Source organism: Oryzias melastigma, linkage group LG3 (genome assembly GCF_002922805.2).
Source record: "Oryzias melastigma strain HK-1 linkage group LG3, ASM292280v2, whole genome shotgun sequence".
NCBI lineage: Eukaryota > Metazoa > Chordata > Actinopteri > Beloniformes > Adrianichthyidae > Oryzias > Oryzias melastigma.
This window is the reverse complement of record NC_050514.1, coordinates 30,895,810-30,916,363: the sequence shown is the minus strand read 5'-3', so window position 1 is coordinate 30,916,363 and position 20,554 is coordinate 30,895,810. Positions and strand designations below refer to the sequence as shown.

Sequence of the window (20,554 nt, the reverse complement as noted above, 5' to 3'; positions counted from 1 at the left end):
AAATTTTTGACATGTATGTGTGGCATTTTTCATACAATACCAATACTTACGGTAGCAGGACTGAGAACTCTGGAAAATCTCCACCAGACTCCACGGAGCTTCTTGATGTGACCACGGAAATGTGAACGGCGGCTCATTTGACCGCAGTTGGAAAGGATTGTAAATCAATGAAAGAGCATTTTGATGTTAGCTTTCATTATTTTATGAAGAACTCTGAGAAACCAATGATTGAATGTATTGATCACGTCAATAAACATTGGAGAATTAGCTAAAAGAGTCTTTGGTGAACTGGAAGGCGAAAGAATCAGGATTTTGGAGGACGTTCTATCCATGAAGATCTTCACTTCCTCGTCCCAGCTGACATCCGGATCAGAACCATACGGCTGGATGTTGCCCAGATTGATGGATGTTTTTATGTAGCAGAGGTGAAGATTTACACTAGCAAGACCCAGAGCTATCATAATCAGACGGGGGGGATCAGGGGTGGGACTGCTCCGCTCAGCTTGAAAAGCCACGCCCCCTCAGAGGAGATTTTGGAAACAGAGGCTTCAGATCAACATGAAAAATGACTTTTTAAGACATTTACGTTGTGGGATTTTGGTTAAAAAGGTCAAAATCATCTTTAAATATTACTGGGAGCGTTTTTTTTAAACGTTTTTTTTCCCCATGACAATTTTTTTTTATTAAAAAAATTGTCATGTTAAATGTTCCCACAGTTAGTCTCAATACTGCAATTAATCCCCAAAAATAATGAAAGTTTAATTTAAACTTTGTCATTTAAGATTTGATTTTGGGGTGTTGGTGGGACAAGGGAAAATTGCTCAGCATTCTTTCCTCTCAGTTTTTGTAGATTTAGTCTCCAGACATGTAAATATAATCAAAAACTACATGCTTTAACATTTTTGTTTATGTTCAAGGATGTGTGAGTGTAGATTTATGCTTTGAAGTACTTTATATACGGTATGTTTTCTCAAACACATGTTTTAAAGCTTTTCAAAAAAGAAATTTTAGGCTTTTATCCTCTTGTTTTTCTGACCCTAAAAAATGATCCGAATCGTGACACTTAAACCATTACACGGTCCGAACTGTGAGTTGTTGGATCCATAACACCCCTAAAAGATGTCAAAGAAAGAAAAATCTGGTTCGTGTTAAAAAATGGGCGTGAAGTCTCTTTCTTTTTCAGTAATTACATTTAAAAGAACTTAGTGTTGTGTGATTGCTCCTTAACTCAGCCGATGACAAATAAATACGTCTAGATTTGTTCATTTGTCAATGTCTTCCCTTTTGTCTCCACTCACATTTACTCTAATAATCCTCATCTATATTGTCCAGTGAACTAAATGACTTTTTTCTCGCTCAGATAATACCCTGAAGCGTTTTTATCCCTGTATGTGGCCATCTTAGCATATTTTCAGCTTCTCCCACAGCTTCCCACAGAGCTAATTAAAGCCCACACCATGGATTCAGCTAAAAAAGAGGCATGGATAAAGGACGGCAAAAGAGAGTTAAAACAATGTAAATCACCGGTTGAGGGACAGTAAATGGCACATTTCAAAGGTGACATGGAGTGAGATGAAAAGGGAGGATAAAAACAAGAAGCACCAAAGCAAGAGATCTGAAGAGGGATGAGAAGAAGATGACAGGAACGATAAGAAAAAGGAGCAAAAACAGAAGAGCGGCGAGTGCTACTGCATCCCTGTGGGATCTGAAGTGGGAATTATGTCCATCACACTCAGTATTTTCCCTTTTCTACCCAGACTTTTCCTCTGCTTTTCTTCCTTTACAAAATTCTATACATTGTTTTCTGTAAAACCTATAGATTTTAGATATTTAAAAATATTACCATTAACATAAGCATTAACATAACCTTAGTAGACAGTAGACCAATATGACTTACTTTTCTCCACCAAAGTGCATGTCTAAGAAAAGATCAGGTCTCTTGTTTAACTTTTATGGAGATCATAAAAATTCTGACATGAAAAATATTTTTATTGATAATTAAAAAATTTCACAGCATCTAAAGGGTGAAAAAAAATCCCTGAACTCAACAACCTTAAAAGGTTAAATTCTACTTTTTGAGGCTTTAAGTGTATTCTACTGATCATTCCTCTCTTATAAAGAACCCCAAAGCGACATTTTGATCCATTCATGCATTTAGGAGTAAAAACCTGTGCTGTCTGCAGCAGCCCCTCCCATACCTACGAAAACGAGCAGGTCGTATCGTGCTGATGTCAGCATGATGTGAACCGCCTCCTCCAGGAAGAGTCTGCTCTGCCAGCACCGCCCCCAGCTCCACCAACACTCAATTTCTCCACAGAGCTAATGGTGATCAACAAAAACTTTCATTATAGATGCAGAATATCTTCCAGTTGTGTCCCGTCTTTAATAAATTCCAGCTCAAACAGGTGTTCAGCCAAAACGCTTCCAAATGGTCGTTTTAAGCGAAGTCTAGCCCGGTGGGATCACGGGATCTGGGGGATCGGCCATGTTTGTGTGCTCCTCAAAAATGTCAGTGAAAAATGCTTTGCTTTTGGTTTTGCTTGTTTCTTTTACTTTTAGTCGTATACATTTTTTTGATTATTTAAAACTCATAAAACGATTCAGAATCGTTTATGGATCCTTATCGATGCATCTAAAAGTAGATTTTTTTCCCCGCAACCTTAAAAACTCTCATTTTGGAAGTCGCAGCAGAACATTTTTAAATATTTTAGTAATTGTTTTATAATCTTTAAATCAATGGAATTGTGGCTTTTACTCAGCTTTTAATGCCCTAAAAAGTTTACAGCTTTTATATTTTGTACAACAAAGTGCTTATTTTCTTGTTGATTTGTGATTAAAACACAATTTTATTACATCATAGCCGACATTTTTTATTGCCAGAATCAGGGCTTCAGTTGCTATTTATTCTAAAGTCTCATCCTTTTTTGTCCAACATCCAACAGGAACATTAAAAAAGTAATAATAAATCTGAGCATTCTTTGAAAATAAAAGAAATGTTTCATGTGTGAACTTCTTCAGCCAATCAGAGTGCGACTGCTCTTAACGCACAGATTGAGTTCTGAGGCAAGCCCTTGAGGAGGACATGTTTGTATTCATAATTAAGTGGAAGTTTTCTCTGGAATCCGACTTTTCCCTCCACAAATGCAGGAAGGCTGATGTTGAAGCATGCTTGCATGTTTTCAGGACGCTCATGAATTTCTGAGGGAATGTCTCTGCACCCGCATTTGTGCGCTTGCTACCTGCAGTTGTGTTTTCAGGACTACACACTTAATAGATGCGCAGCATATGCCAGACAAAACACCACCATCTGCCTTGTCACTGAGGTAATTGCATTTTTCAAAGTGACAGCGGTCGATGCATAATTCATCATTAGGTAAAGCACAGTGAAGTCCCACAACCAAGCGTGTCATCTTACATCAGTGCAGGTAGAATGCAGTACGGCTTCGCTGCCATCTGAAGCCCGCTGTGATTGGCTGGTTTTTGAGACGGCGAGATGGGAGTGTGTTTCAAGTGTTACTTAAAATCGAAAAAGGTGTCTTCATGCTGTGCGTGTCTATCCGTGTGTGTTTGCATGCGCGCAGGTGAGGCGGCGTGTTAACAGCCTAACCCGTCTCTGCTCTCCCCTCAGGCGCTCCTTCTCTACTCGTCTTATTGTATCATGTTAATTCAGCCGCTCTTCTGTCTGCTTCACTCTCTGCTCAAACACAGTTCACAGTATTTTTTTACCTGCATTTGTCTTTTTTTTTCATGTGATTTTTATAATCTGTCCGCTCCTGTCTCGTTAACTAAACCGCTTTCTTACTTTGCTTTGCTCAGACTTCTGCAGGAGTTTACAACAGGTGCAAAAATACAACTGGTTTTAACCTGGAAAATCCACGGAGTCAAACTTGGCAGCTGTTATTTCATTATATTACATTTTATCTTATTTAATTTGATCTTATTTTATTTTATTTTGTTATGTTACATTGCACTAGGTTTTTTCTGTTACGTTGCGCAACACTAAGTTATGTCATATTTTTTTATGTTATCTTACATTATGGTACGTTATATTTTATTCATGTTACGTTGAGCTACACTACGTTACGTTATGTTTTTTTTATGGTATGTTACATTTCACTATGTTATATTTTATTTTATGTTACGCTATGTTACATTGTGCTACGCTACATTGCGCGATGTTGCTTTTTTTCTATGTTACATTGTGCTTTGTTTAGTTATATTTTATTTTATGTTACACTACATTAAATTGCGTTATGCTACATTGCGCTATGTTACGATGCGCTATGTTATGTTACATTTTTTGTTATGTTTCGTACTAAAGCGATGCGCTGTGTCGTATTTTATGTTACGTTAAGTTAAATTGTTACTTTTTGCTTTATGTTGTGCTATGTTATGTTTTCTTTTCTTTTCTTTTGTTGGCAAGCCGAGAAAACTTATTTTTCTTATTAACTTATTAAACTTAAAACAAAATAATCACTTTTGACCAAAAGAAACTGTTTTTATTAATGACGAAAACATCATGATGAAAATTAATTGAGTTCCTTTTTGTTTTTTTTCCTGCTTTATTTATTTATTAATTTATTTTTTTTATGTTTACATTTTCAAGTTCAAAAGTAAATGTTTTTACTTAAGTTGTTTTCAACATTTTTGCTTATTAAATCCGTCATTTGATAAATCTTATCAAAATGTAATTTCTTCAGATTTCTTCTCACTAATCCAGATCTCAAATGTACAATCCTACACCAAACTGTGTTGAGTCATGGACAAATCTGTGACTCGTACTAGTCAGTGTCTTGCATAAAAGTTTCTTTTTTCACAAAGTTTAGGAATTTCTTCGTCAAAGTATTTTTGGTGTGACAGCACTAAGCTGCAACAAACTTTTAAAATGTTTTTATATCGTTACTGTAAATTAAAGTTACTGTCTAATCTAAACATGACAAATGTTTCATTATGTGACTAAAAATATTGCAAATATTTACGGATCAACACTGATTCCTATAGCACATTTACAATATACTGTATGTAATGTAAAGCTATTTGTCAATGTTTATACTGTTAATGTGTTTTTTGTATTTACACTGGGCCTCATCAAAAAGAGAAGAGAGTAAAAGTTGTTTCCTACTCTGTGAAACACATCCTTCGTCTCTAGATGTGTTTGTAGTTTATCACCATGTCAGTCATCTGTTCTCCATCGTTCAATATGAGCTAAAGCTGGTATTATGTTTTCTTTAGAGCTTTTCCAATACTTACCTGAAGCGCTCAAGGACAGGTGACCCTAAAGGAAGCTGGACATTTTCTCATCTTTCTTCTAAAAGAGTGCTTACTTAACTACCATTTATTGGTATCAAATCAGTTATTCGTCTTTCTCATTTCTGTAGACAGTTACCTTTTTAAAACTGTTAACCAACCTGTTATTTCTGATGCTACAGTCGTCTAATAGTGCTCAGTTGGATGATGTGATGGAAATTCGTTGCAAGCATCAAGTGTCTTGTTTCTTAAAGTGTAGGAATCCGCCTCAAAAAGGAAAACAATTCGTAACAGCATAACAAGGACTTGTTTGATACAAATGGTTTTTTTTTCAGTTTATTAAAAAAACATCAGAAGAAATGATTTTGACAGAAACCAGACAGATCTTAAGTTCTGCTCATCCATATTTGTAATTTTTACATTTAAACCTGCATAAATGAATCCTGTTCAGTATGGATTTAAGCCACAGCATAAAAGAAACATCAGTAATTAGTTTGTTTATTCAAAATTTGGTGGAGTTGTTCCTTACCTGGAATAGAATGAACCTTCAGCTCAGACTTTTCTGACCCAGTAGTTCATCTTTAAAGAAAATTATTGGTACATTCTTGTTTGTTTTAAACTGATCTTTACTTAAATATCACATTTATTCCATACAAATACAGAATTTATTTTTTTCTGCTGCTCAAAATGAAACAAAAGACACAACACTAGAATCAAAAATCCTATCCGACCCTTATTTTCACATTTTTCCATTCTTTTTGTCTTTACCATCGTTTCTGGCTCTCTTCCTTTTATCCTTTGTTTATACCTCCTCGTTCCTCCCCACCTCCTCCATCTTCACTCCATTGCTGCAACTTCCCTCCATGACTCTCTCAGCCAATATCTATCGCGGCATGCATTGTCAGCGGGAGAGAGCGATGCAAGGAAGGAGGGAGGGAGAATGAGAGAAAACGTGGAGGGGAGGGGGGAAAAGCACAGCGAACGGCGACAAATCTGAAGGGAGTAAAGTGAAGGAAAGTGAGAATGAAAGGCAGGAAGACGAGCCGAAGCAGACGATCTTCAAGGGCAACATAGCAGAATCACAGAGGCGGATCCTGAGTGTTTTTAACAATATTAGGAAGCTTTAGAGGAGAGAAACAAGACTGGCATTCTTGTAATTCTGCTACATTTGTCTCTCTATTCCTCTTCACCCACGTCAGATTAAAAAAACATTTCTATTCTAAAGATGCTCTCACGTTCTTATTGAAGGGGAAGGTGAAATACATCTTTAGAGTCAAAGTATCAAGTATAAAGACCGCTAAGACAGCTTATCAAAGTATAAAGACAGTTAAGGTCCAACACCAAACTAAAATAACTAAAACCCAGCCATGTAAGACTGCTGAGAAAATAAAGAACCAAACAAACCAGCACAACTCAAACTCAAAGACCTCCTGCTCCTCATCCTCCTGCTCTACCTGCCTCCTGGTTGATACCCTCCTTTGGCTTAAATACCTGGTAGGTGCTGATCAAGATCATTAGCTCCACCTGCCAGGTGAGCAGATTGACACGTCGCATGCAGAACACCAGCAGAAGCCATAGTCAAGTGTAAATTAAATATATGTACAAACAAACAAGTGAACAAGAATAAATTTCACATTTTAGTTGCATAAAGTTCAGCCCACTGTTGTTGTTGTCTGAAGGACAAATGGTTTTCGACCGTTGACATAAGGTGAAATAAATTGTCTCTGCAAATGTTGGATCGTCACTAAAAAAAATAAATACACAACTTGCAACAGTGGAAAGAGCTGAGAATATTTTGTCATGAAGAAAACTATGTTTAAAGGGTAACCAAACACTAAATCAACTTTTTTTGGGTGTTGACCTCCATAAATGGGGCTTCAGAAGTGCTGTAGGTTACCTCATCTTTCACTATTTTAAATAAACTTGTTTAATTTCTTAAATTATAGTCCGCAAAAAGATCTGTGGAGATGGTGGCATCACTTTGCTCGGTATCACTCTCCATATTGAATATGTAGAGTTACTCTGTTACCTCAAGCTAACCTCACTGTCAATCACAGATCCAAACCACACCTCCCCCGCTCAGCCCGCCCCTTTTTTTCTGCATTTTTCAAATTCAGCCTCCAACTGTCCTGTTGTGTTACCCTTTGACCTGCAAAACATGTCGACCATTCCAGGACATCAGGCAAACACAACCACGACGATAGTTCAAACATCGGACTGAGCTACTACACACATACTTTTTTTATTTATAATAGGGCTGTCAGATTTGTCGCGTTAAAAACACATTAATCTGACGTGTGCTTGACGCCGACAATTTTTTTGACGCATTAATCACTGATTTTCTCATACGTGCCTTTCCATACCGCGCGCGCGGGCGTCCCCCCTTTAACTCACCGGCTGCTCTCACTAGATCACGGGCGGCTCTCCAAACACCGAGCTGCTAGCTAAAACCGGCCGGCGCTAGGACCTGGAGAGCTCCTGCACCCTAACCCGGCTCCGGTTCGCGTCCAGTACCACGTCTGGTGGTACCGGCTCGCGTCCCGAGAGCTGCGGACGTTCCGGACAGCAAGCTCACCGGGGGACGTTTTAAATGTTCTGGAGGTTTAAGCGTGATCCAGCCCCAGCATAGCGGTCTGTCTGCCGGCATATTCATGGCGTGAGCTCCGCTGGACACGTCGCTGCATCGAGCTGCAGCCAGAGAACGCGGCGGCAGTAACAGACTGTCAAACTATCCACAGAGTATCCCGCTTTTCTCAGTCTTTAATGTTTTAAAAAACAAAAGTTCATTGGAAATGATAAATCTCTATTTCATTTATTACTGTAGTTCAACAGAGGAGGAAAAGATTTGGTCCTGACAAAAAATGAACACGAAAGTGTTATGGAAATGTTATTTTTGATGTTTTTTATTTTATTTTACTGAACGTTGATTGAAGTTTTGAATTTAAAATGCCCTTCACTTGGACTTGGGCTTTTGTTAGGCATTTTATGTTACAGCCTTTTATTGTTAAGAAAGTTTATCTCAATATAATGTTACAAAATAAAGTATTTCTGATGAAAACTATTAATTTTTCCCATTCTTGTTTTCATAATTAATGTAGAACTGCTAAATTCCATGAAGCACACATTTTTTTTCTAAAAAGAAGCCGACATACTAATTTGCGATTAATCGCGAGTTAACTCTGGACAATGCGATTAATCGCGATTAAAAAATTTAATCGCCTGACAGCTCTAATTTATAATATAGTCAACACTTTTTTTTCTTCTCTAAGAAAAACCTTGATCTTAGTGGTGGATCTTATAAAAAAAAAATAATGCAATACAAATTCATGACTAATACATGAGCAAAAGTATAATATCTACTAAAACTTTTAATTGCAGTCTCAAAAGCTTGTCTCCATCGTCTTATGCTAAAACATATTAAACCGTAACTTACCTTGAAAAAGCTTAAAATTTGTGAAATATGATCAAGAAACTGGAAGTTTTTGAAGAAGAAGAAAAATCAATAATCCTAGAAGACTTTGGTCAAAAACCCATTTCTTAAACTTCTTTTGAAGGGACACACACTACATAGGACTCTTTTTGTGTTTTTGTTAGTAGAAATATGTAATCCTTTTTGTGTTCGTACAGATACTGCAGTGTGTTCAGATAATCCTAATCCAAGGTGACAGATTTCTTTCATTGCCTGCTGGTTCATTACCTGAAAACCAGTGGTGCATAACTGACTCAAAGTAGTGCAGAAGTCTGGATTTATCACATGGGGAATTGTTTTCGGTTTTAATTGTGTTCCATTGAAGTTTTGTGTGTTTGATGAACTGCTGTTTTTGATCTCTGCTTTGGTTTAAATGGATTCTGCTTGGAAAATGTTATTGAAAATAATTTAAGAGTTATAAGCATTGAAAAATTGTCACACGAGCGAGTTTAAAGACATGAAAGAAGCCGGTACGGCGTGGATTTGTGTTTGTGGAAAACAAGCAGGTGTTCCTCTGATCCAACACATACACACACGGAGAAAAAAAAAAAGATGAGATTTCTTTGTTGCTAGAAATGGTGCTGCATTCAAAGCCATCTCCAGAAACAAGTCTGAGATGCTGAGATGGAGTGGAAATATTAAAATAGCACAGTTTGAGAAAACAAAGCATCTCTCTTCCTTTGGTTTCAACATGGCTGCTTCTTGATGTGATGCGTTGTCTCTCTCTGGCAGATGGCGATGGCTACCAGGACCACCTCCTTCCTGCCTGTTTAGATGAAAGCTGTCAGCAGAGTACCATCTACCTTTCCAAGTCGGCCTCAAAAGAGGTAATTTTTACATGTTGTATTTTATCTTTATTCTGCTCAAGTCTACGAAAGACTTTTGACTCTAAGATATTTCTGATACTTTTCTTTGAGTTTGGCGTGACTGACAACTGTAAAATTCGATTATTTATGTAATAATCAAATGTATTTGCAAATCACCTGCACTGTCAAGACTTCTGGCTTGCAGAAGTTCTTTACCGCAAGGACCAAAGTGTTTTCGCAATTCTTTGTTTTTGAGAAAAATGTCACTGTCGTGACATACTCAAAGGCTCAATATTTCAGAACCAAGTAACAAAACCTAAGCACATGTGTTGGGGATATCCAAAGGAATTTTCAAAAATTTTATGGGATGGCCACAGGACCTATGACACGGGGGCCATTTTGAGCAAAGTTGGAAATTTGCAGATTTTCACATTTCCCAAAATACGAGAACAGAAAACTTTTTTTTTTTTGAGCGATCTTTTCAAAATTTCCGACCCATGCTGCCATCTTAAGTCTAATACACCAATAACTGAAGTTTTTTTTTTTTTTTACCTTTGACCTCAATAGGAGGCTGCCATCTCTTCTGCAAGAGGACCTGATTGCAGGCAAGATGGTGGCTAAAACCATTAGCCGGAAACAGAAATTTTACAAGATTCAAAAATTTTTTTAGTGTTCAGGATTATCCTAAAATGTGTCATATTTGTAAAACTGTTAAGATTTTTACAAAAGAGCTTTAGCTAAAGTCCAGTGTTTGCGCTTGACCGCGGCTTGTGCTTTATGCGATCAATGTGAATCAGCTCTGTCGCGGAGAAAAGCAGCTTTGGACAGACATAAAATTACTATATATTAGTAATGTGGAGTCACAAATAGACATTGTAAAACGTTTGTATTGATTCATGAAATCTGTGATGTTATTTATATCAGGGGGTTTAAAAAACCCAAGGAAATAGTAGCGAGCATGGTGTCCCAGTTGCTTTAAAACCCCACACTATATAGTTTAGTGGTTAAGGATTAGAGTGGAAATTTACTGCTCCTATTGATTTTGATCTATCGCCTCCTAACTTTTAAAGCATCATGGGAAGAAATGTTGGTTCTATGTTGGTTGTGCGTGGTGAGCTCGCACATAATGATACTTTCCTGTTAATCACATTTATTATATATATTTTTTTTACCTCCAGGTGACCAAAAAATGAAAAGGTTGCTATGGAGATAAAACCTAAAGAAAAGTGTTTTTTTTTTTTTTTTTTATGAATTTGTCACAATGATCTTTGACCAGGGTGTCAGGGCAGAGGGGGGATGAGGGTCATGTAGGAACTTCTCAGTCAGTCAGGGCGGGTCAAAGGGGGACGTCGGGGGCTGTTAGCGACTGCAGGCCATTCAACACTCATCGTGACTTTAATTACAAATTCTCTTTTGACAACAGAGACACGATTTCTCTGCTTCTTTCTCATCTCTCATCTTGACCTTTGACTGTGTTCAATGGAATTCTTTTGTCTTTGCTAAACCTGAAGGCGGGAAGCTATTAAGAGATGTTTGAATTCACGAAATAATACATTAAAATCCATCTCTCCTGGTATTGTTGTGCTAAAAAAACCAACAATTAGTGGTGCTGGAGGAGGGAGGCGTGGCTCCTGACAGGAGCTGCTTCCAAACGCATGACGGCAGATCCAGCTCATGTCAGCTAATTCTCCGAGTCCTGCAAGATGTGACAGATGCGCACAGGCAGAAATGCACACACATTGCATGTGCGTGCTCACACACTGTTGCTGTGCCTTTCATAATCATGAAACCATCAAATCTGTGCCCCACATTACATCATGTGCGATCTGTCTTTTACTTGCATCTGACAGCTGGCAGGAGAGGCTAATTTTTTCTTCCAAAAAAAAAAATCCCAAATTTTCCTGGCTTATCTGCATGTCCAGCTCCCCACACGTGCACACAGAAGACACACATGCAGAGACGGGCTCTCTCTGTGGACATGCCTTCTGTTGTTTTCCTGTCAACAACATAAACGAGTGAATGAAAGAAGAAGTGAACGGAGGGCTGAAGAAAAGGGACGTGAGGCAGACTTATCAACACTGATGGATGAAGTAAACACATGTTGTGTTCTTTGTTGTTGTGTGCCTGACAGATAGTCATTACCGTCTAAGGAAGACAGGCAAATAAGGAAGTGTGGGCGGAACAAGGAGGAGAGGTTTTCTCCCTTTAAGCTGCCACGCTTGTATGCAAACGCTGGAACACCCAGAGGGAATTGAACTATTTTTCTCTATTTTAAGTTAAAAAGGATCACTTGCAAACTCAGCAGCAAAAACACTTGTTAAAACATGCCCTCTTTGTATACTTGGTGTTTTTGAGAGTTTTAGTTTAAAAACCTTAATTGTTGCATTTGTTTTTGGCTCTTTAATTGCTTCCAGCTCCTTAAAAAAAATAATTTTGTACCTGACAACTTAAACTGCAGGTCAAGAGCCTTGTTTATGAATGTATCAACTCTTCAGATCTTTTGCCAGCTCTTAACAACCGCAGGTCCTAGATAATGAGAGTATCTATTTAAAAAAGATAAATGCAAACAAGATAAACGTGGTCAGATTATAAAAAATTGCATTTGAAAGAGCCAAAGGTTTTGGAAAAGAAACATTTCCCAGAAGTGGCGCTCAGAGAGGAGGTTCTCCTGTAATCATCACACAAACTAGTACATATTTATTACAGTTTGTGAAGATGCTGAGACTAAAGGTTTGTTTATAATATCCAAGATTGTTGGTGTTGAGCTGATTAATGATTACCAGCCCAATATGAAAGAAGAAAGTAAATCTTTAACAGACTGTCCGTTGTCCTGCAGAGAATTCTTACCTTCCTGATCTTGTAGTAAAGGAAGCGCTTTGATCTTAGTCACGTTCACCCAAACAGGGCTTGAGCCGTCTGAGTTTTGGGGTTGGCCTGTGGAAGTCGCATCTTAAGGGGAGTCCAGGTGTGTCTTTCAGTTCTCTTGAGGTTCGTACGGCCACCTCAAGGGACGTCAAATAGATTGTGGGATTGATGAAAGATTGTTGGGAATTATTTGTAAGGCTAAGGAAGTTTCAAGTAAAGAGATGAACTCCGAATCCAAGATGGCCGTAGACATCAGGCACAACAAGGACCGCTGGATGCACAGGAAGGAGCCAAAGAGCCAGGACATCTATACAGGTTCTTGTCTCTCCGTACCAATGCTCCTTTCAACAAGGTGATTCTGAAGAGGTTGTTCATGAGGACGGCCAACAGGCCTCCTTTCTCAGTCTCCCGTCTGATTCGTAAAATGTTCATGATAATAAAATGGATGTTGTTGTGGGAACCGTCACTGATGATGTCAGGATCCAGGAGATCCCCAAACTCAAGATCTGCACTCTGAGGTTACGTCCAAATCCCCCCTCCATCACTAACTACTAAAAAACCATATAGTGCGCTGGATGTTAAAGGTAATTTGGACTTGATGCTCATTAGTTCTCTTTAATTTTTCTAAAAACCGGATATGACTTAATCGATTTCATTTTTGCTCTACGGATTCACCGAATGGTCCACAACTTTAATATTTCCTGTGGGTCACCTGCATGAACTGTACAGGTTTGCCCATTTTTTTGTCTACAAACTGCCACCTACAATCGCAGTCATAGTAAGTACTACTGCTGCTACTGCAACAAACACCAACATAGTTGTCTTAGCTTTTACCACAAACTTGTTTTTGTCACAATTTAAATGTAAATTTAGACCTAAAACCAAATAGCATCAGATCTATTTAGATGCAACAGGCTGGTCATGTCTGATGTTACCACATATAGAACAAGCCAGCCACTTTATATTGGTATTCCTGGACCTCCTGCTGCTTATATTAATTAAAAATACTTAATAAAAACAATATAAGAAAGATAAATAAGAAGTCAGAAAAGGAACAGGATGTTGAAGAAAATTAGCTGAAGAGAAAAGAGAGCGAACATGGCCTTTGTCTCTTTATTATCACTTTGACTGAACCATCGTATCAGCGGAGAGCAGCATGGAGAAAGGTGGAACAGTCTGAGAAAATTGAGTTTTACATGTTCAGGCTGAGGCATGATGAGCTGCCTGTGGGTGTGCATGGAAATCCTGCTGAGAAATAGCTGGTGTGTGTGAACATTGTTTCTCTCCAAAAAGCACTTCATTTATTTCCTCCCATGCTGGAACGTCAGGGACTCGGCTGACGGTTCTGAGACGTCTGCAGAAGCTTTCCTGGCTTCCACGTCCATGTGGCCACGAACTGACCACAAACACTGCACGCACACTTCATCTGATTCATTTTGTTCTTTAAGTCTTGAACACGCCTGGTGTAACTCCTAATGCACACCTGGAATGTTTCAAACCACATGTCAGTCTTCTATGTTTCTAGTTCAACTCGGGCCCGAATCTTTTAAGTGAAGTTTGTTCGACTCTACGATTAACCATCCGACGAGTAATACTGTAATAATTCATAACTTACATGGAAACGAATTGTAAATAAGCCAGATATGATTAAGTCTCACTAGGATTATCTTTTGATCCATAATCAGTGGTTTTCCAGTTGTCTTTTTATTAGGATTATGACATTTTTAACCAAAACAAAAAAACCTCTGTTGTTTTTGAGGACATGGTTTCTGCAGGATTTTATCGAAATTCACCTGTGAGTTGTGGGCGGGACTGTTGGGGTGGAGCAACCTGACCCACAGTCCCTTTACTGAGAGTTTTCTGTTTACATGTTGTAGCTGCCACTAGCTTAGAGTCCTCAAAACTCAGAAAGCAAATCATTCTGAATTATCAAAAGAAATATGCATATGCCACTCTAGACCAGATTGTACTCATGATTAACCTTTTAATTGTTGTTATACTGTTCATTTTAATTGTATTTTATTTCTACTTTATTGTTTTATTTATTTTCTCGTGATAATTACTTTAGGCTGAGGTGAATTGAATTAAATTAAATTAAAATAAAATAAAATACAAACATAAAAATAAAAAATAAATTAAATCAAAATAAAATGTAATTTAATTAAAATAAAAATTAAAACAAAAATAAAAAAAAAAACACTTAACTGTCACACTACCGGTGCAACAAAAATGGTGAGCCATATCAGAGCTATCAAACTGTACAGTTTAGAGCCAGATAACGACTAGACAGGGAAAACAAAGACGTGCACGGATCTATTCGTCTACAAGTGGATGCATCTGAATGGGGCGGAGCAGGGAGCTTGTGCCCCACCCAGAGTATTTTCTAATTCATAAATAAAATCTTTTTCAAATGCCATTTTTTTTAATCTGCTCCTGATTCACACAATTTGAAAAAATAAATACTCAAAAAGCAATTTTAAGCTTAACTTTCCTTATATGTGTCCCCATCATGAGAAAAATGCCAGAAGAGCATGTTAAAAGCACCCAAAATATGATTTTCATTAGAGTGGGTCTAAATAGGTTTTAAAAACAAGACAAATATTTTCAATAAATGTACTTTTTATGAACGCTTTTGATTTAATCTATAAACACAAAGACTTTTTTAAATCAAGCAAAGCAGATCTTTATTTTTTAATGTACCTAAATAGGAAATAATGTTTGAGTTGTTTCTAAGATTATAAAAGGAGAGTAAAATAGACACAAATATTTGAAACACTTATAGCAATATCATAATGAAAAATCATTCCAGACTCCTGCCGACTCTGTAAACCAGTTCATATTTTGTTGGCAATTTAAAAATAAATGCACTTTCACCAAAACAACAAAAGATGTTGAAAACCCATAAACCAGCCCTCATAAAGAGAAAATCGGACACCCAGACGGAGCAAGGACAGCCAGTGTGAGCCAGACGGCCTCCTCCTCGTCCTCGCCGCCGTCCACTGTGTCAGAGGTCAAAAAGGTGACACTAACAGCAGGAAGCAGAATCCTCACCCTGCCCAGCTGATGGAAAGACATATGGTCACACTCCAGCTCTGGCTCTGATCCATACTGCTTTTTCCAGAGAGGAAGTATGATCCAATGTAAGATCACTGCAAATTTAAGGAAAATGAATTTATTAGAAGTGGATGTTACCATTCAATGATGCATCATCTGAGTAAACTGGAAGGTTCAAATCGGCTAAATAAACATTAATGCACATTACACTTATTTATATGATATTTGTTAAACTAAGTAATTATTTTTCAAGGCTAGAATCTGATCTTTTAGATTTTATTTTCATGTTTTTATATTGTCCTGCAATCTTTGCATTTTTATTGCTACCTCTGTATTGGGACGGTATATTTTTTAGATAATTTCAAAAAATGTAGAAATTAATCTTGAAGAGGATAAGTAGAATTCATTCATTCAGATTTCTTTTTTTAAAAGGCAACATCAGGAAACGCCTCGTATGTTTTGTTGGAGTGTTAGGGTAATAATTACCGGTTATTTGCAGCCGCAGGACCTGGGCCTCCTGCAGTTACCCAGCTGAACTCCTCTGCATTATTCCAGTCATCTTTAAGGTCATCTGTCTTGCAGATGAAGCTTGGCTGAAACTGGGTCACATAGCAGTAGAGCTGCAACAGAATGACCAGCCTGAAGCCCACATTAGATTTTAGGACCAATGTGGATTCCTTTCATTAAAAAAAACAACAACAATCTAAAATTAAAACGGTGTTGATGCCATCGACTGTATATGAGAACAGGAGTGAGTGAATGTGACATCACCGAAAGAAAACAACTTATTTCTGGCACCAACCACTTGAAGTCCCCATTTTTTCACACTACGATAAGGTTTGAACTCCAAATTGATATGATTGGTTTGAGTTGGTCTGATGATGCATTCACACTAGTCTTTGTTTACTGGCTTTGTTTATTTGTTTTCTTTACGTAGTTGTGGTTGAGCAGCCATTATCAGGGCGCTGTTGACTCAGACGGTCGACATGACTGGGTCAGCAGTCTCTCTGACTTATTTTATGTTTGGCCAACCATGGAGAGATTAAAGAGCCACATGTGGATCTGGAGCCGCAGGTTGCAGACCTCTGGTCTAGTAGGTACCCAACCGCTGGCAGGCCAGCATAGCAAACTCTGCTGTTACATCCCTGTTGACCTGAAAAAAAAAGGTTAGCAGTACAAAAATGGTTATTCTGACAAATAAACGACTGATAGATGTTCATGTCTCTATAGAAGTCGATGAGATTTTGGCCAGCAGGTACTTCCTGTTCAGGCCACGAGGGGGGAGGGGTCTCAGTCCAGTTCTCATGAACAGTTAATGGTCGCTGCTAAAAGGTGGTTCTAGAGATTCTACAGGCTGTTGGTATTTCTTTTTAATAAACTCTATCTGCACTTTGTTTAAGCATTTGTCATAAATTAATAATGTGTCATTTTGTGGTTTCTCTGTTTGTTCTTCTGCAGTGTTTCTCATTACCAGCTTTTTGCTTAATTGCCTGATTTATTGTGATAAGCTCTGCAATGTTTTTATTGCTGCAGGTTTAAAGCCATTATCTTTATAAATTCTGTTTTATTTGTGTTACCCGTTTTGATGAGGACAGCCGTGTTTTCATATCGAACTGCCTCACATCCCCACCACCCACTCCCACTGCAGGCTGCCCACATTTTAATTTCTTGGCCTAATGAAGCGGGAGCCCCTTCCGCCACGTTGAATCTACGGGTGTCTGAACATGCCGTACCTTTTTTTTTTTTTCTCTTTTTAGTCATCATCTGTCTTTTTTTGGGTCTGTTTTTGCCCCCTTTGATTCCCATCACATTTTGTTAGGTAATGCTCATGCAAATGTGCACGTGTTTGCTTGCAGAGCCCCCTGCTATAAGCAGTCTGTACTCTGTGTTTCCACGCGGGGAGATAAAAAGCCATTTGTATGCAGGATCCTCTCTGTCACTGCCATTAAAGGTATCACATCCCCTCGCAAGTACAAATCCCATCATCGTCTTCATCTTCATTACCTGGGTCGTTGGGATCTCGTCATTATCACATTTACACATTCTGCCAAACATGCTTAAAGACACACACTCCTGCACACAGCAACAGTCAATTTCAACTTAATATGTTGACGTTTGACCCGCGGAGAGTCAGGATTGAGGGATTTGGAGCTCTCTGTTGGGGTGAAGAAAACTGATTGTTAATATATAAATTGACATTGTGCTTTTGCGGGCCATATGCGGCCCGTTAAACTATTCAGTCTGGCCCGTCAAGCTGGAATAGATGTTATTGATAATCAGTTTTGTTTCCTCTGTTGTTGTCCTGGTCTGGGTGGGCACCGTGGTGATGTTCCTGTGACCGAGCTGGCTCCTGGTATGAATAGATTACCAAAATACTGTTTCCTCACAGCAGAGCCAAGCCTTAAGTTTATTTTAGAAGTTTCATTTAGAAGTTATTTTCATAAGTATTCATTGTATGTGGGGGGTGATGGGTGAATGTGTTAAAGGAGGGGAGGGGTTAGAGTGAAGGCTTGGTTGGGTTTTTACCGTGTATTTTTATTTTTTTGTTTTTTAAATGTAAATTGCTTCAGGTTGCACAAAGTATGAGAAGCACCTTTTATAAATAAAGTTTGATTGATTGATAAAAATCTGTACACCGCAAAAAGAGGTACCCTAAACAAAGTAAAAGAACAGTACTTTTAAGAAGAATATCACTAGAAAGGAGTAAAGCAATCCATCAGCACGTCATTTTTTACTTAATAAGAAATCTTATTACATATATCAAAATCTAGAAACATGAAAGTTCAGTACAAGCACTCAAAAAAGGAACAATATGCTAAAAAAGCTTGTATTTTTTTTTGTTTTTATGAACTTGTAGTTTATTTTGATTGCAGTGACTAAAAACTAGTGTAATAAATGAAAATTATTCATTTTAGAGAAAATAAGAATCCCATCTTAATACAAGATCTTAACAAATCCTCATGAAATCTAAAACTAGAACTTATTCTTAGAACATAAATCATTTTTTTCTATCCTAAACAATGACGATACATGTCAGTTTAACTTCTCAAAATGTATTTAACTTAAAAAAAAGCATTCTTAGAATTTAGCCCAAAATTATTGTGTATTTTGTATTCTTTTAATCTTAAATAAAGTTTTACTCTCATCAGGAGTTTGGACCAAAATGACTTTGACTCATTTTAACAAGATATTTTTTATTTTTCTGGATCCTAGCTTTTAGTGAGACAAGAAATTCTCATCTGATTTTGAGAAAAGCTTGGAAAGATGAAGAGCAAAAAAAAGTTAACTTCAAACCTGGTCAAATATTTTGAATGTCTTAAACTTCTTTTCCCTTTTGTGGTGACATAACTAATGCATCTATCCTTTGTGATATGAATAAAGTTCAATTCAAAAATGAGTTTTTAAGTCTTTGCCTGCTCATCCAAATGGTAAAACCCACTTAGAATACTTATAATGAACTTGTAATTAATTATTATCAATTATAATTGGGTTAATAAGCTCTGGAAATGTTTTAAAACATTTTCAAACTTGTTGAAACTTATTACTGCAGATTCAAAAGGTCAGAAGCAGTAGCGCTGTTTAATTAAAAAGCATAAATATATATGTTCATCGTTATGAAATAAAAGACGTGGTTATAAATCAATCCTCAGTCAGTCAACAGGTGCTTCATGTTCACCTCCTCACCTGGATGCCTGATGGACGCTCAGCTCCCGCTCCTGCAGCATCGACTGGAGGCAGTTGGTATTCTCCGCGCTCTCTCTCCTCTAATCAGTGTTAGAAAAGAAGCGGCAGACAGTGCACTGATTGCCTCGGGGCCGACACCAGCACAGTGGTCTGCTGATAAGGCTGCAGGCCAGCAAAGGCCTCACTTTACCCTGAGGGAGGATGTCATATCAGAGCCGCGCGCGGACCAGAAGACTTCAGAGTGAAGAGAGTTCACCTGAGAATTCATTTGCATCGTGGACTTCAGGCTGAAGGAAAACGCTCCATTCCAGCGACAGCCGATATTTGGAGTGTCAACAAAAGTTTTGATCAAATTTACCAAATTCAAACCAGCGTTTCTTGACGGAAGCAATTATTTTTGTGTAAAGCTTTTGCAGCTCTTGCCTTTGAAATTGAAACTAGATGAAGTGTGGATCATTAAAACGTGTCAGCTATTGAGAGGAAGTCGCCCTGTAATGAGATGTCAGTTTAGATCAGGACCCGCAGCAGTGTCGCCATCTCCTCTCTCCTTTCTGTCGCCCTTCATCTGTCGTAATCATGTTGACATAAGATAAAGCTTTTCCACCTCCATTTTCTTTTACATTTTAATCTTCCTGAATGTAAACAGAAGAGTGTACTAGCCTCCCCAGCATGTCGGTGCATGTATCCGTGGCCGGCGTGTCCACTGCCTGCAAATGAACTGGCAGCTGCCTCCTAGGTCTCCCTCTCTCTCCGCTCTGCTGCAATGTGCTCATCTCCAATGCTTCCATCTCCTCTGAATGGCAGTAATCATTGCCAGGCTTTATGCCCATCTGGCATGCACTCAGCTTCTTAAAAGGCATCTCAACATCACTCAACGGTTGCTTAATGAGAGTCTGGCTGCTTTAAAGCTCCAAGTTCAATATTACTCAGAACCAGGCGGAAAAAATGTTTGGCCCGTGTCTGGATTCTTCACCTCCATGCAGCTCAGTCTGTCGAAGACGAATCCACTGAGCACTTTCAAGTAAAAACTAAGCATGTAACTGCAATCATACCATTTAATAATTATTTAATAGGTAGCACTGGGTTTTAAAAATGTATTTATCCAGTCTGATCCACCCATACTTTGTAGATATAAAATGTATTCATCAAATACAAGTGTATTTGTGTTTTATTTTTATTTTATTTTATTTTTTTTACAAGAAACAGCAGTTATATTGTCTTGAAGTTGAGGCAGTTGTGTTTCTGGGGTTCTTCCAACACATTCTCACTCTCAACTCGTCACATGTTCGGTTAGGAACACCTCCGCATCACTTTTTGACATTTTGTGTGTCCCCCACTCATTGGAAGCAGTACCGGACAAGGACTGTTCCTTGGGATGTGTCCAGTACCGATACCCTAACCCTAACCTAGTACTGGTTTGCATCCGGCT

At 38.1% G+C, this 20,554-nt stretch overlaps 1 protein-coding gene across 1 annotated transcript in view; it reads left to right on the top strand.

Moving 5' to 3' along the window:
* Nucleotides 1-20,554, top strand: part of itfg1 (integrin alpha FG-GAP repeat containing 1) — a 154,858-nt gene that overhangs the window by 37,281 nt on the left and 97,023 nt on the right. Inside the window, exon 9 of the mRNA XM_024295946.2 lies at nt 9,449-9,543. Coding sequence (XP_024151714.1) covers nt 9,449-9,543 — 95 coding nt within the window. The remainder of the gene's footprint in view (nt 1-9,448; nt 9,544-20,554) is intronic.